Source organism: Arvicola amphibius, chromosome 12, assembly GCF_903992535.2.
Source record: "Arvicola amphibius chromosome 12, mArvAmp1.2, whole genome shotgun sequence".
In the NCBI taxonomy this organism is placed as follows: domain Eukaryota; kingdom Metazoa; phylum Chordata; class Mammalia; order Rodentia; family Cricetidae; genus Arvicola; species Arvicola amphibius.
The window spans coordinates 154665861-154679564 of NC_052058.2; the positions used below are offsets into that span (position 1 = coordinate 154665861).

General features: G+C 47.7%; 1 protein-coding gene across 1 annotated transcript; it reads left to right on the plus strand.

The window, feature by feature from the left end:
- Positions 1 to 3903: 3903 nt before the first annotated feature.
- On the plus strand, positions 3904 to 11410 carry Mesd (mesoderm development LRP chaperone). The gene is made up of 3 exons (XM_038314074.2): positions 3904 to 4145; positions 8319 to 8551; positions 10152 to 11410. Exons 1-3 carry the CDS (start codon positions 3957 to 3959, stop codon positions 10405 to 10407), a joined length of 678 nt encoding a protein of 225 aa, XP_038170002.1. The 5' UTR covers positions 3904 to 3956; the 3' UTR covers positions 10408 to 11410.
- The last annotated feature ends 2294 nt before the right edge of the window (positions 11411 to 13704 follow it).

The following is a 13704-nucleotide window of genomic DNA, read 5'->3' on the forward strand; positions in this document are numbered from 1 at the left end:
TGGTCCCTTTAGCCCCTTCTGGAATCTATGTAGAATTCACGGTAGATGGCTTATCTCCTCTGCTAGTACCAAGCCTCCGATGATGCCTGAATCCTAATTAGTCTTAACAATAAAAATCCAGAGTAAGATCTTAGGGTGAATGAAAGCTGAAAGACCAGAGAAGCAGAGCAGCAGCTACTAGACTTCTAACCTCTATGAAATCTCAGACTGAATGGGGCCTGCTGTCTCTGTGAATCCTTAAGACTAAATGGAGGGGTCCTTAGACTGAATGGAGGCTCTTATATTCCCGTCTCCACCTCTCTAGTGCTGGGATTAAAGGCATGAGCCTCCCACGTGTGGGGATCAGACACGTGAGCCACCACTGCCTGGATCTACTGCTCCTTTAGACAGGTGGCCTTGAACTCCTGATCTTCCTGCTGCCTCCTCCCAGTGATGGGATTAAAGGTGTGTGCCACCTTTGCCTGGCCTCTTTGGTTAACTAGTGGCTAGCTCTGTCCTCTGATCTCCAGACAAGCAGTATTTGTCAGAATACAAACAAAATATCGTACAGTACTCCGATACGGTACCAAGGGCTGCAGGTTCACCTTCCTGTGCCTAACAAGTCACTGGTAAATAAGGTCCTTCAGAGTTGAGCTGGTCCAAGTTCCAAAACACTGAAATATACTTAAAACATCAAAGTGTTGAAAAATCTAGTTTCTCCAGATGTTTTCACGTCAGTGGAGTGGGAGCCAGATGGGTTTCCTCTTCAGATGACAGTCAGTAGCCTTGGAACCTTCTGACTTATTTCAATGATTGCAGTACAACACTTAAAAAAATTATTCTCTGTAACCAGATATTGTGGGCTAAGAAAACCTTACCTTGGCAGTTGGCAGAATGAATGACCAGGGTGACCCCACCCTGCAGAGCACATGATCCGTCACAGCTGTGCATGTTTTTTAGCATGACTGTGCCAGGACAGAGCTCCAAGCCACTGGGTGGAGCCATGTGCCCCTGGGAGAAGGCTCATGACATTTCCCCTATGATTTCAGGAAAGAAAAAAAAAAAATCCTCTTTTTTTTCTTTTCTTTCTTTCTTTTTTTTTTCTTTTTTTTTTTTGCTTATGAGTTGTTTCTGCACAATGTCAACAGAAAACTTCCATGTGTTTATACCCGTGCGCGAATATGGAAATGTCAGCCTCTGCTAATAGTAGGCTAAATGCACACTGCATTTGACCTTAGAGTGGAGGTCAATAAGGCGCTTGTTGCTAGGAAGCTGCTTTCTTAGCCTCCGCTTCGTGCTGTTCCCTTCTTAAGAAGCCTGATTGTATTTGGACTGGTAGCCAATCCAGCTAAGTGACAGTTCCTCAGCCCCTCTCAGAGAGGCAGACTCCAGCCCACGAGACCAGAAGTGCTGTGCTGTGCATGATTCCCTAATAGGATGTTTCAGATACCTCGATCCCACTGACAGGCCTTCTCCCTTCAGCTTGGCTTCCTTCCCATTTCCTTTGCTTGGAATGTCATCCAATGACTGGAACACCAGGAGCCATCCTGGAACTTTTGATGCCCTTGAGGATGGAAACTCCAGACCAGTGTGATGGGGCCGTGTGAGAAAGAAGTCTGGATGGCCCAGGACACCCTAACATGCTCAGTTTCCCCCTACTTCTGTGAAAGAAGTTCCAGCGATAAGACTTTTGTTTAAACATCTTTTTTTGTTTGTTTTGTTTTTCGAGACAGGGTTTCTCTATAGTTTTGGAGCCTGTCCTGGAACTAGCTCTTGTAGACCAGGCTGGCCTTGAACTCACAGAGATCCACCGGCCTCTGCCTCCCAAATGCTGGGATTAAAGGTGTGCACTGCCCGGCTTGTTTAAACATCTTATTAAGGGTTTGCACTGTATGAAACCTATTACTCATATCTATCCAAAGCGTGGAGAAAGAGGGGGAAATAATAATGTTCAGGAGTAGGGAAACTAACAAACAGCAGACCACTGTCACAGTAGTGAAGAAAACTTACTACCTGAGGGATGCCATGGCCTACGCCTTTAATCCAATTACTTGGGAGGCAAAGTCAGGCAGATCTCTGTGTTGGAAGCCATCCTGATCTACAGATTTCTTTTTTTTTTTTTTCTGGTTTTTCGAGACAGGGTTTCTCTGCAGCTTTAGAGCCTGTCCTGGAGCTAGCTCTTGTAGACCAGGCTGGTCTCGAACTCACAGAGATCCGCCTGCCTCTGCCTCCCAAGTGCTGGGATTAAAGGCGTGCGCCACCACTGCCTGGCTATGATCTACAGATTTCTAGTGTAGGCAGGGACTTAACGGAAAAACCAAAAAACCAAAACTACATAACAGTAAAGAGATGAAACACTCCAGGGCTCCAGTGTGCTTAGTAATTCACACGATACGCTGACATAAACATTGAAAACCATTCTTGAGATACTTTCACATTTGTGAAATAATGAATTATATATAGTATGTGATACTTTGGGGTAGGTTAACTATCTTAGGTTTTGAATATTGCCCAACTATTCCAAGGTTTTAAGGCTTATTTATATAATTTGAAATTTTAAAGAAATCAGATATGTCACTTAAAGCTAATGAAACTTCAAGGTATCTCTGACCCCAAATATTTTTTTTTATTTCTGAAAAGTGTAGTGATCAAAATCTTGTAAATAATAAAATTAGTGTGATTTTCATCTTAAAAGATTAGAGCCACAGTAGTAAATGGAAATCACAAGAGACGAGCATTTTTGTTATTTTTTTTAAAAAAATATTTATTTATTGGGACAGGGTTTCTCTGTAGCTTTGGAGCCTGTCCTGGAACTAGCTCTTGTAGACCAGGCTGGCCTTGAACTCACAGAGATCCGCCTGCCTCTGCCTCCCGAGTGCTGGGATTAAAAGCATGCGCCGCCACCACCTGGCTATTTATTTTTAACGATACAGGGTTTCTTTTAGCAGTTCTGAAACTAGCTCTGTAGACCAGGCTAGCTTAGATCTCAGAGATCTGCCAGCCTCTGCCTCCGGAGTGCTGGGATCCTCATTGCCTGGCTGAGACTGGAACAACTTTAAGCAATAAAAAATGGTTATGAATTAAATAATTTAAAACTTTTTTCAAAGGTTGTTGACAGTGATATTGAAAGACGGGTGGGTTGAACCGTCTGCGGAGCAGAATGACAATAGATCCTCTATTTTACTGCCTTCGAGAAAAGTTGCCCTGGCTGTCCTTAGCTTTTTTAGCTGGAAGTTCTCGTGGGAAATTGTAAGGGAGCGAGGCTGAAAGTCCACACCCTGAAAAGGGCCTCACTAGGGTCAAGGCAGTTTGCATATCTTCCCCCTTTCTTTCATTTCACAGGCAAAAACTGAGGCCTCAAGGACGCTGTCTGGCAGTTTCTGCAGGCCCATAGGAAACTTTCAGATCTGGTTAGTGAATGAGAGACAAAAAAGCTGACTTCTAACAACCTCTCCCCCTCCTCCCCCCCCCCAATCGTAAAAGCACAGTCCAGCGGGACCCAGCTAGGTTAGACATTTGGCCAGGCTAAGGGGAGGAGCCTCGGGGCGGAGCCTGGAGATGGGGCGGAGCCGGTAGGGTGAAACAAGGGGAGGAACTGTTGGTGCCCAGCCGGGTGAGGCCCTAGAGCCATGGGGCGGAGTCTGGGAGGAGGCGGAGCCCTGGGGCGGAGCCAGATGATGAGCGGATCTGTGGGGCGGGACCGAGGCTAGGGGGCGGGGCTTCCGGAGGAGGTCGCCTGGAGGAAATGGGACGAGGCGGGGCGCGGTAGGCTGCTGATGGGTGGGAGGTGGAGCCACTGGCCCCTGAGTGTGCGAAGGTGGGACTAGGAGGGCGAGTACTGGGCGTCGTTCTGCACAGCACACTACGGGGGTGGGGTCGGAAGGCAGAGGGCGGGGCGGAGGCGGGGCCGGGCTTCTGGACCTCGCGCTGTTTGCGCAGGCCCAGTGAGTGTGCCGTGGTTCCGCTGGGCGGCTAACATGGCGGCCTCCACCTGGATGCGCGCGGTCCTCCTGTTTTTGTGTGCCTCGGACCTGCTGCTTCTTCCTCCTCCTGGGGCCTGCGCGGCCGACACGCCGGGCGAAGCCACCCCACCTCCGCGGAAGAAGAAGAAAGACATCCGCGATTACAATGATGCCGACATGGCGCGACTTCTGGAGCAGTGGGAGGTCCGTGCTGCCCTTACTCACGGGCATGTCTCCATCCAGATCCCTTCTCTCTAACCTTTACCCCCTTGGTCTTGTGACCCTCTGACTTCTGTCCCCCGATCTCTAGCCCTGTCCTGTACCCAGGGCCCTTATTGACTGACTCAAGTTACTGCGCCAACCCCCCCCCCCCTTCCCGTGCCTTCATTCCACCATGGCTCAGGCCTCTCTCCCCAGTGTCCGTGAGCCATGACTGCTCGGCTACCCCAGTCAGGATTTAGCTTCTCACCAGTCAAGCCCTGCTTTCCCTGCTGGGCCCCGGTGGTCTCTACATTGATCCTGGCGGGCATTGAGCCTGCAAACAGGGAGAGAGCACTTCTGAAGAGCGTTCCCTCACTCCCCCTCCTGTTGCTGAGTGAGTGGGTTGTGAAGGTTGTCTCTCGAGAACGTTTTTTAGCTTTCATAGAGATCCTTCCAAATATAGAGGGTGTTTCCGATTCCTTTGTGTGTTCCTGCTGGAGTTTTTGTAGTTTTGTGGGTGGATTTATTTTACTGGAGGGGGGAGCTAAGGCATCTCATGTGGAACTCAGGTTTTTCATTCAAGGGAACAGTGTATTTGTTTTGTGAGAGGCCGTTTTCTGATCTGTTACTCTAACGCACTGGGGTGTGTAGTCCCAGTGAGCGTGTATAAGGTGACCAAAAGCACATTGCAGCCTTCCCTCTTTCCGAAAGCAATTGTACCGTCATATTTGATTTGCACAGCTGATGGACGGTACCCACTGGGTAACTTGGGGCACTTTGTCTCTTTCTACAGAGAACTCCCAAGGTGTATTTCCAATGCTGATGTTTTGACTTGTAGCTAACTCTGTATTATTAGATGGGTAAAGACTTTTGGGCCTAAGTTGAAAGCAGCCACCTGCTGAATTTGTCCAGAAGAAAGGGGACCCTTTTTTTCCATGTTATCTGTACCCAACAGAAAGATTCAAGTAGTGGAGCCGCGGTAGTGCATGTTTTTAATTCCAGTACTTGAGAGATTGGTGAAGGAGGCTAGCCTTAGTTAAACCTGAGCCACGTAGTAAATGTCAAACTAGTTTGGGCTTCACAGGGAGACCTTTTCCCCAAGAGAGAAAAGAAAAATATGATATGGGTGAGTATCACTAATGAGGAATCCTCTCATTCTCTTCTCTATTTCAAACTTTTTTTGGACTCTAGTAAACAACGCCTTTTCATTTGCCAAGGTGAGACCCTTATCCTTGTGAAAAGCTTTGCCATGGTCAGTATAGTACACTGAAACAAAAATGGTTGGCTCCTCCAAAGAGAAGATGCAGCAAGCACATCAGAAGGCTGCAGGGAGGGGGTCGCATTAGACAGGATAAGGAGAGTATGTGAGAAGAGTCTGAGAGAGACCTGGGCTTTGGGTAGAATAGCAGAGACCAACGGCTTAACATTCAGTACACTTGAACTTGTGAATTTGGTCTAGTACAGATCTCTGTGCTGTAGTTTCCTTATGTGCATGATGGAAGTGTTGATGTTCATCTCCAAGAGGTTGCAAGTATTAACTGAGAAAACTGGGAGGACTTGGCAGAGTGCAACTCATAATCGGTATCGAGTATCAAAACAGTTTCTCTGTTTAGCTTTGGAGCCTGTCCTGGAACTCGCTCTGTGGACCAGGCTGACCTCGAATTCAGAGAGCTCCACCTGCCTCTGCTGCGCAGTGTCTCCCCCCCCCCCCCCACCCCCTGTGCCCTGGAGCTGTGGAGGGGTTAGGGTTACTGGGCAAAGCTTTGAAGTCTGCTACACAGTGTCTTCTTTAATCCTTTCTCTTGGGTGATAAGGACGACTGTTTCCTGAGGGCTGACCCTGAGGCCACTGGAAGCAATTTGCCCAGTGTCACAGCCTAGTTTGGAATTCTGTCCCTTGACTTCAGAGCCTGTTCTTAGACTCCCTTAGCTACACTGTTGCACACATTGGTGTGCACTGTGCAGGTGGACTGTAGACACTACAGATGTGAGCTCCCTTCTCCAGCAGCCCTGCTTCTCCTCTGAGAGGAGAAGGTTCTTCTGCAGTGGAGTCTTTAAATTTGGGAGTGCTCTGACGTCTTCCTAATAGCACGACTGTTTCCTGAGGGCCCTGCCTCAGGTATGTGGAAAGGTGGGGACTCTGTGTTCAAACTGATGGTGAGTCTCAACTGGCACAGGAAATACAGGTGTGATTTCGCTTTTTGTAGAGGCCAGAGGGATTGACGGCCAGAAATATATAATTAACTTAGGCATCAGGTCTTCTAGTATATGTGTAAATTGTGCTTGTTCTTTGAGGTTCATCTGATTCCTTCAGTGGAGAACTTAAGCTGTTCAGGTTGGAGATACAGTGTGTCCACATGCACTATTATAGTAACTCAGCAGATGGTAGCTATTATCAAGGCCTCTGAAAGAACAGAGTTGAGCTTGGTTGTCTACAGACTTCTGTGGGGCTTGGAGAAACGAGTTGAAAATGCGAGACTGCATGCAGCCAAGTGTGTGGGGCAAACCTGTAGTTCTGGCTCTGGTCCTGCTCCCTCACTCTCCATCCTGTTCCCCTGGGCGGGGTCTGTCACCAGATCTGAAGCTAGGTGAGTGGCCAGCAGACTCCAGCCATTTTCTTCCCTCTAACCCCAGTGTTAGGATTGTAGGCCTGAGAGACCATGCCCAGCTTTTCAGTCTATATTAATTTGGTGTGAGCCACAGGCCAGAGAACGAGCTGGTGTGGGTGGTCAATTCTTTTCCTCCCCCATGTGGGTCCTGGGGATTGAACTGGGTCATCAAGTGTGCCTAGGCAAGCGACCTTTATCCACTGAGCCAACTCAACCACTCTTTTGGGGATTTTTCTTTTTTCTGTTGTGTACATTCTATTTATTAGTTATTCTATTTATTAGCTATTGATATTCTACTGTTAATGCATTCTTTTCTCTTTTTCATTTCTGATGTCAGTGTAGACTTAATTTGGTGTTATAAATCATTATTTTTCATGTTCATGTTATTCCAAATTTGGCCCTTGAGCGCTTCAGGTTGGCATCTGTGTCATTTTGACGTGGTGTGTGATTCATTGAGCACTTCTTTCTGACGCAGAGATATTTATAAGTTTCATTTTTGCTTCAAAGACAATGATTAGGCTTGTCTTCAAGGAACCTACGCTTTAATATTTTTATCCATCTACTCTGTCATCTACTTGTCCAATCAGTCTGTGCCTACAACTCTAGTCTGATCCACAAAGCACACTCTGTCTCCTTCCATGTTTGCATCTTCCCTCAAGTGAGGAATCCGCTGTAGTCGCTCTCAGCAGGTCTACACCTTTTCCGGTCCCTAGAATCCGCAGAAGTTGCTTTCAGAAGTGCTAGGCCACAGCACTGCACAGAGCAGGCCTGCCCCCCTGGGGACTGAACACTTGTGCGCAGTGGATTGCAGTTTTAAGTACGCAGCACGAAGAGTTTGTTTTGCTCTGCTGGGGATGGAACCCAGGACCCCTGGGCATGCTAGAAAACACTCTGTCATTGAGCACACAGTGAGTTTTGGATGGTGTAACCCACACCAGACCATCATGGCAGAGGTTCCTTCAGGTTCATTTGCCCTCACGTTTTTCTCCCGAGGCAGTCAGTGTTCTGATTTGCTACAAATTGATTTCTGTCACCCCACGTTCATTTTACCTGTTCCTGATGCTTTAAACAAATGGGATTGTATAGTCTGTCTTTTGTGTCTGTCAGGTGTTATTTTTTAAAAAGTTGTCTTAGTGGTTTTGGACACTGACCCCAAGGCCTTGCTCATGCTAGGGAAGCACTCTAAGCCACACTCCCAGCTGTTTTAGAGTCAAGATCTTACTGAGTTGCTTAAGCTGGCCTTGGATTCTCCGTCTTTCTCCTTGACCTTCTGAGTAATTGGGATTATGTACCTTAGCCACTATGCCTGTATTTGAGATTTGTTATAAGAATATTTGATTTTTGTTGTTAGATACCTGGATGTGGCTAGTTTTGTAATCTACCATGTTGGGTAGATTCTTTGAGAGTGAACGCATTGTAGAAACCTGTATGACACAGGAGCCTGAGTGGTGTTAGGGAAGTCTTTTGTTTGTAGTAATTTGGTGGTGTGTGCCTTGCTTCTGACGTGCCGGGGAGTATCTGTGCAGTTGGAGAGTCTGATGACAGGGTTTAATGCCCTCTCCTGGCAGAAAGATGACGACATAGAAGAAGGAGACCTTCCAGAGCACAAGCGACCCTCCGCACCTGTCGACTTCTCAAAGCTAGACCCAGGCAAGCCTGAGAGCATCTTGAAAATGACAAAGAAAGGGAAGACGCTGATGATGTTTGTCACTGTGTCTGGGAACCCCACCGAGAAGGAGACGGAGGAAATCACCAGCCTGTGGCAGGGCAGTCTGTTCAATGCCAACTATGATGTTCAGAGGTAAAGACCCCAGGCTAGGTCGCTTTTCTGTTTTTTTTTTTTTTTTTTTTTTTTGGGGGGGGGTGCATTTGATGTTTAAAATAGGGTTTTACTATGTAGCTCTAGCCATTTAGTCCAGCTGGCCTCAGACCCCCCCTGCCTCTGCCTCCCCAGCTCTGGGATGCAGCTTTGTGTCACCTGACCTGCTGTGTGCTGCGGATTTTTCTGGGGCTGAAGCAGGGTGTCTTTTTTTGGCAGACTTCCCAAAGACCTTGGACCTTTCCTATCTATGAACTCTTTTAGGTTTATTTGAATATTTAAATTTAAATATTTTTCTTAAAATATTTTGGGGGGGTCAATCAGTAAGTTTTAATATATTGTTGGGTGTTGAAAGTTTTATCTTTGTCTCTTTAACTTTGGCCTCGTCTGAATAGTTGTATTGCTTAGCCTCTTAGAAAGCTGAGTGAGTTGCAGCTCTCCAGTCCATGGTGTAGCTGTGTTGACACATGCGGCTATAATGGGTGACTAATAACTAATGTGAGAAGGTCTGTTGTCAGAGACCATATGATCTTAAACTACAATCGGAAAGGTTCTCCTTTATATACATTTCATACGTTTACTTGGACCATGTTCACCACCCTCTCCCCTACCCATCCAGCTATGAGTGTCCCCCTTTTTTAGAGCCTGCTTTTTCTCAGTAGTTCTGAAACTCTAGGTCTTCAGATGTCATAAGAAAGTAAGGAAGTGGTAAGCTGTGGAGCAGGAGTTCCTGAGAGTGCTCAGGCCAACACACTGCCTTCTGCAGCTTCCTCAGACATGTCTTGGTGATGGCTGCTCATGAGGGAAGCCTTGCTACTGAAAGGGGCAGGTGTGGTGTGCTCAGAAACAGAAGCATCATGCCTTCTGGCCACGCTTTTGTGTGTCACCCCAACCCCCATGCTGTTCCTTTTTGCTTCCTGGGCCCTGCTGAGTGGGGATAAGCTGAGCTGCTTGCTTCTGACCTTGGTTAGGATTTCTGCCTGCTTGTCAGGTACCCTTGTGGGCCTTGAGGAGAGACATGTAGAACCTGCTCTAAGCCAGTGACTTTATCCTTCTCAGTGAAGACTTTTTGTTAAACAAAACTAACTAGAGACTTCAGAACATAAAAATGGCTGGGCACAGTGGCATGTGGCTGTAATCTCAGCACGTGGGAGGTGAAGTCAAGAGGATCTGAAGTTCAAAGTTGCTCTCATGGTGTCATCTTTGGCTACATGAGACTTTTTATCAGGGAAAAAGGAAACACAACCAACTCCCCTCCCCCTGCCCCCCAAAAAGTAACACAGAGATAGAAGTGACATTTCAGAATGTTAAGATAAAAACGGGACTCTTCCCACCTCTGTTAGCCTACCTATGCCCCCTCCACCGCCCCCTAAGGAGTTTTTCTTTTATAGTCTCTTGACAAGGGCACCATTTATGCCCCAGGAATATGAGCTTCTGCTTCTGTCTAGATTCAAACAGGATGTTTGTTTAGAGTTTAGCAAACATTAAAGTCAGCAGCCACTTGGCCCAAGGCAGTACAGTGCAGTGTTGTGTATTTGGGTGGAATTAACTAGCATTCCTAACCCGTGGCTTCTCCGACTAGGTTCATCGTGGGATCAGACCGCGCTATCTTCATGCTCCGGGATGGGAGTTATGCCTGGGAGATCAAGGACTTTTTGGTTGGCCAAGACAGGTGTGCGGATGTCACTCTGGAGGGACAGGTGTACCCTGGCAAAGGAGGAGGAAGCAAGGAGAAAAATAAAACAAAGCCAGAGAAGGGTAAAAAGAAGGAGGGAGATGCCAAGCCACAGGCTTCCAAGGAAGATAATCGAGCTAGAAGCAGGAAAGAAGATCTCTAGCCGGTGGCAAGCTTCCCACCGGGCAGGCAGGAGCCTGCATTCCAGATGACATTCTCGTGTCTTCTAGAGAGGGTCTGTGTGTGACCTGGTCAGTATCGCAGTTACTGTGTGAAGGCTTCACATATGGAGGCAGGCTTTGTGACTGGTAGTGGACACTGGCAAGTCATGCCAACTGTGGCATCGCCTACGTGGAAACTTGATAGACGTTTTGTACCTCTTAAGCCTGGTGAATCCTTGACGTCTCCAGAGTACCACTCCCGCCTCTTCCCTGCTCGCCTGTGTTCGTGCACATCCGTTATGAGCTCTCGTCAGACAAGCCTGAGAACCGTGGCTTGGCTGAGGCAGGCATTGACTGTCAGTCCGTGGAGATAAGAATGCTGTGAGCCATGCAGCTGGCTCTGCACACCCAGGGGCCAGCCAGCTCATGCGGATGTGCGGGCTCACAAGACGCGCCACTCGAATCCTGAGGAATTATTTCAGATGGCTTCAGTCCTCCTCATCAGTCCAGGGGACCCATTGTCTGTCAGCCTTCCTGTGGTTGGAGAGGGAACGTGGTTGGTTCTGCCTCGTGTAAGGAGAGAAGGGTGCTTTAGTTGAGGGCTCACACTCTCATGGCTGACAGCTGTGATGCTGGCGAGGAGGGACCAGCAGAATCTCCATCAAGTGGTCCTCATCTACAGTATTTCTGGGTGGTTTTCTTTGATAAAGTGCCTAAACTTGTGCTTTCGGATGGTTCTCTCATGGTGTGTTGTTGCTCTCATCTGGGTTTTGCTGTTTGTAGGGTGAAGCCTATCTAAAAGAACATTTCTATGAGGAAGCCTTTTCTAAGAACCTACATTCTTTAAAACCTCCTTTGTGATTGTAAGCGATTCAGAATGGTACATAGGAATTGTCACCGTTGGTGTTGCAGAGCAGAGAATCGCCCTGCCTTGCTGCCAGTAGTTTGTCCCAGTGGAGCTACTGTTGATCGTTTGTTTTTCAGAAATAAAGTCCGTTTACCGGCTTCCGGTGATGTATATGTTCTGACCTCATTTTGGCCCCTATTCATGTTTCTCCTAGTGAGCCGCACCCTCTCCCTCCCCAGCTCAGGGTGTCCTGGACGCAACCTGCTGAGCCTCTTCAAAGAGGCTTTACTTGGTCTTCGCACATTGTGAGCCTGGGAAGATGATCTGCTGCTGTCCTTGTGAGGGTGCTGCCAGTTCAGAAGCTGGACCAGGGCACCCAGCCTGGTATCTGGACCCAGCAAATCCCTGGGGTTTTCCTGTTTGCACACGAGGCAGTTGGTGCTTCTGTCATGTCTGTACCTCTTGTCCCATAACCGGAAGCCTTCATGTTGCAGACACAGGGTTGTCACTGCTTTCTGTGTGGTATGTACCCATTTTACCCAAACTCATGCATCGTCTGAGATGTACTGGGTGCTGAGAAGGACAGTACAGACATGACGGACATGACAAAACGACCTAAAATGGTGACCATGGGGAGAATGAAAGAATGGAATGGAGGAGGCCAGGTGAGCAGAATCTTTACCTTGTTGGGATGGCCAGCAGCTTCACCAAGGGCCTGGTGAAATAGTCAGAGGGAATAGCCCCTGCAAAGGAGCCGGAAAGGGCCTACAGGAAGGCCTCGGAGGAGTCTGGTCTGGGCAGTGAAGCCTGCGGCTTTTCATAAGTTAGGTAGATAGAACCGAGAGCCTCTCAGTGCTTAGACCATTGGCCTCCCAGGTTTACAAGTAGGGAGGCTTCAACCAGCACTCATTCTTGTTCCTAGTTTCTGACTGTGTGTTCCAAGCTTTTATTGCAACTCATATTTGAAATCCAGACACATCTAATGGTCTTGTCTAATTATTTTTTCTTTTTATATTTTTTAATTGATTTTTATTGAGCTCTACATTTTTCTCTGTTCTCCTCCCTGCCTCTCCCCTCCCCTTCAACCCTCTCCCAAGGTCCCCGTGCTCCCAGTTTACTCAGGAGATCTTGTCTTTTTCTACTTCCAATGTAGATTAGATCCATAATCTCGCCTAGTTATTAATACTGCCGGAACTGCCCAGTTTTTGCATTCCTTCAGATGTTCAAGTTTCTCAAGTGTGAGAAGGGGGTCAGGCTACTGGTGCTCCTTTGAGTCAAATAGAGTAGAAATAAAGTGTACAGAAGTCATTCGTATACAAACTGCAGATTCCTTACAGTGGTACCAAGGAAAAGCAGGTATAGTGATGCCTGCCTGCAATCCCAGTGTTGGGAAGTAGAGGTGGGAGGGTCAGGGGTCCAAGGCCAGCCAGGCTAGGGTACGTAGTCTGAGGCCAGCCTCAGCTACAGCTGAAACCCTACCCCCCACCCCCCAAAAAAAACCATACAATATACACTAAGCAAAACAAAATGGAGGAATAATTCAAGAAGAGAAATCTGTCCTGCAACTCAGGGTATTCAAAATTCTTGGTGTACAGTCTTCTCTTGGCTTTGAGTAGCTTTCTCAGCCTCCTACACCAGTCCCCTCTGCCTTGATCGCCCTCTGTTCTCACGCTCAGGACCCGCTGCAGTTAACGGTGACAGAAAATGCACCTGGACAGGACATCCGCTTCTCGGGGTCCCCGAGACTGCTGGCTCTTCGTCCAGGAAACTCTTATGCTGGAAATCGGTCCTGGCACTGAGTTAGTTATCAGCATTTCTGAGCAGGAGTGCCAGGCAGCCAAAGCGACACACAAACCCTGTCTCGAAAAACCAAAAAAGCCGGTGGTGGCGCACGCCTTTAATCCCAGCACTCAGGAGGCAGAGGCAGGCGGATCTCTGTGAATTCGAGGCCAGACTGGTTTACAATAGCTAGTTCCAGGATAGGCTCCAAAGCTACAGAGAAACCCTGTCTCGAAAAGCAAAAAAAAAAAAAAGACTGCTCACTCCTCACCCTTCTCCTCCGTGAGCATTATGTCATCCTTTATGTTTGTATGACAATGTGGCAGGTATGACTTTTCTGGGGTTTTTCCATCTCACGTTCTGCCCCTCTGGAGAGGTCTGACATCACCATATTGTTACCCATGGGAGAGAGTAGTTTTTCTAGTGGCATCTAAGAGTTTTTTTCTACATTTGCTTATTTGTGCAGCATATGTGTGGATTCTGTGTGAGGCCAGAGGACAGGCCACCTGTTAGAATTGGTTCCCTCCCTCTGTTGTGTGGGTCTCGGGGATTGAACTCAGGTCACCAGGCTTGGCTGCAAGTGCCTTTGTCCACTGAGCCGTTTTGCCAGCCCAGATCTTTCTCCTAATCAAAATTCTGTCATTTTGCTGGGAAATGTCTTTATGCTGATTTT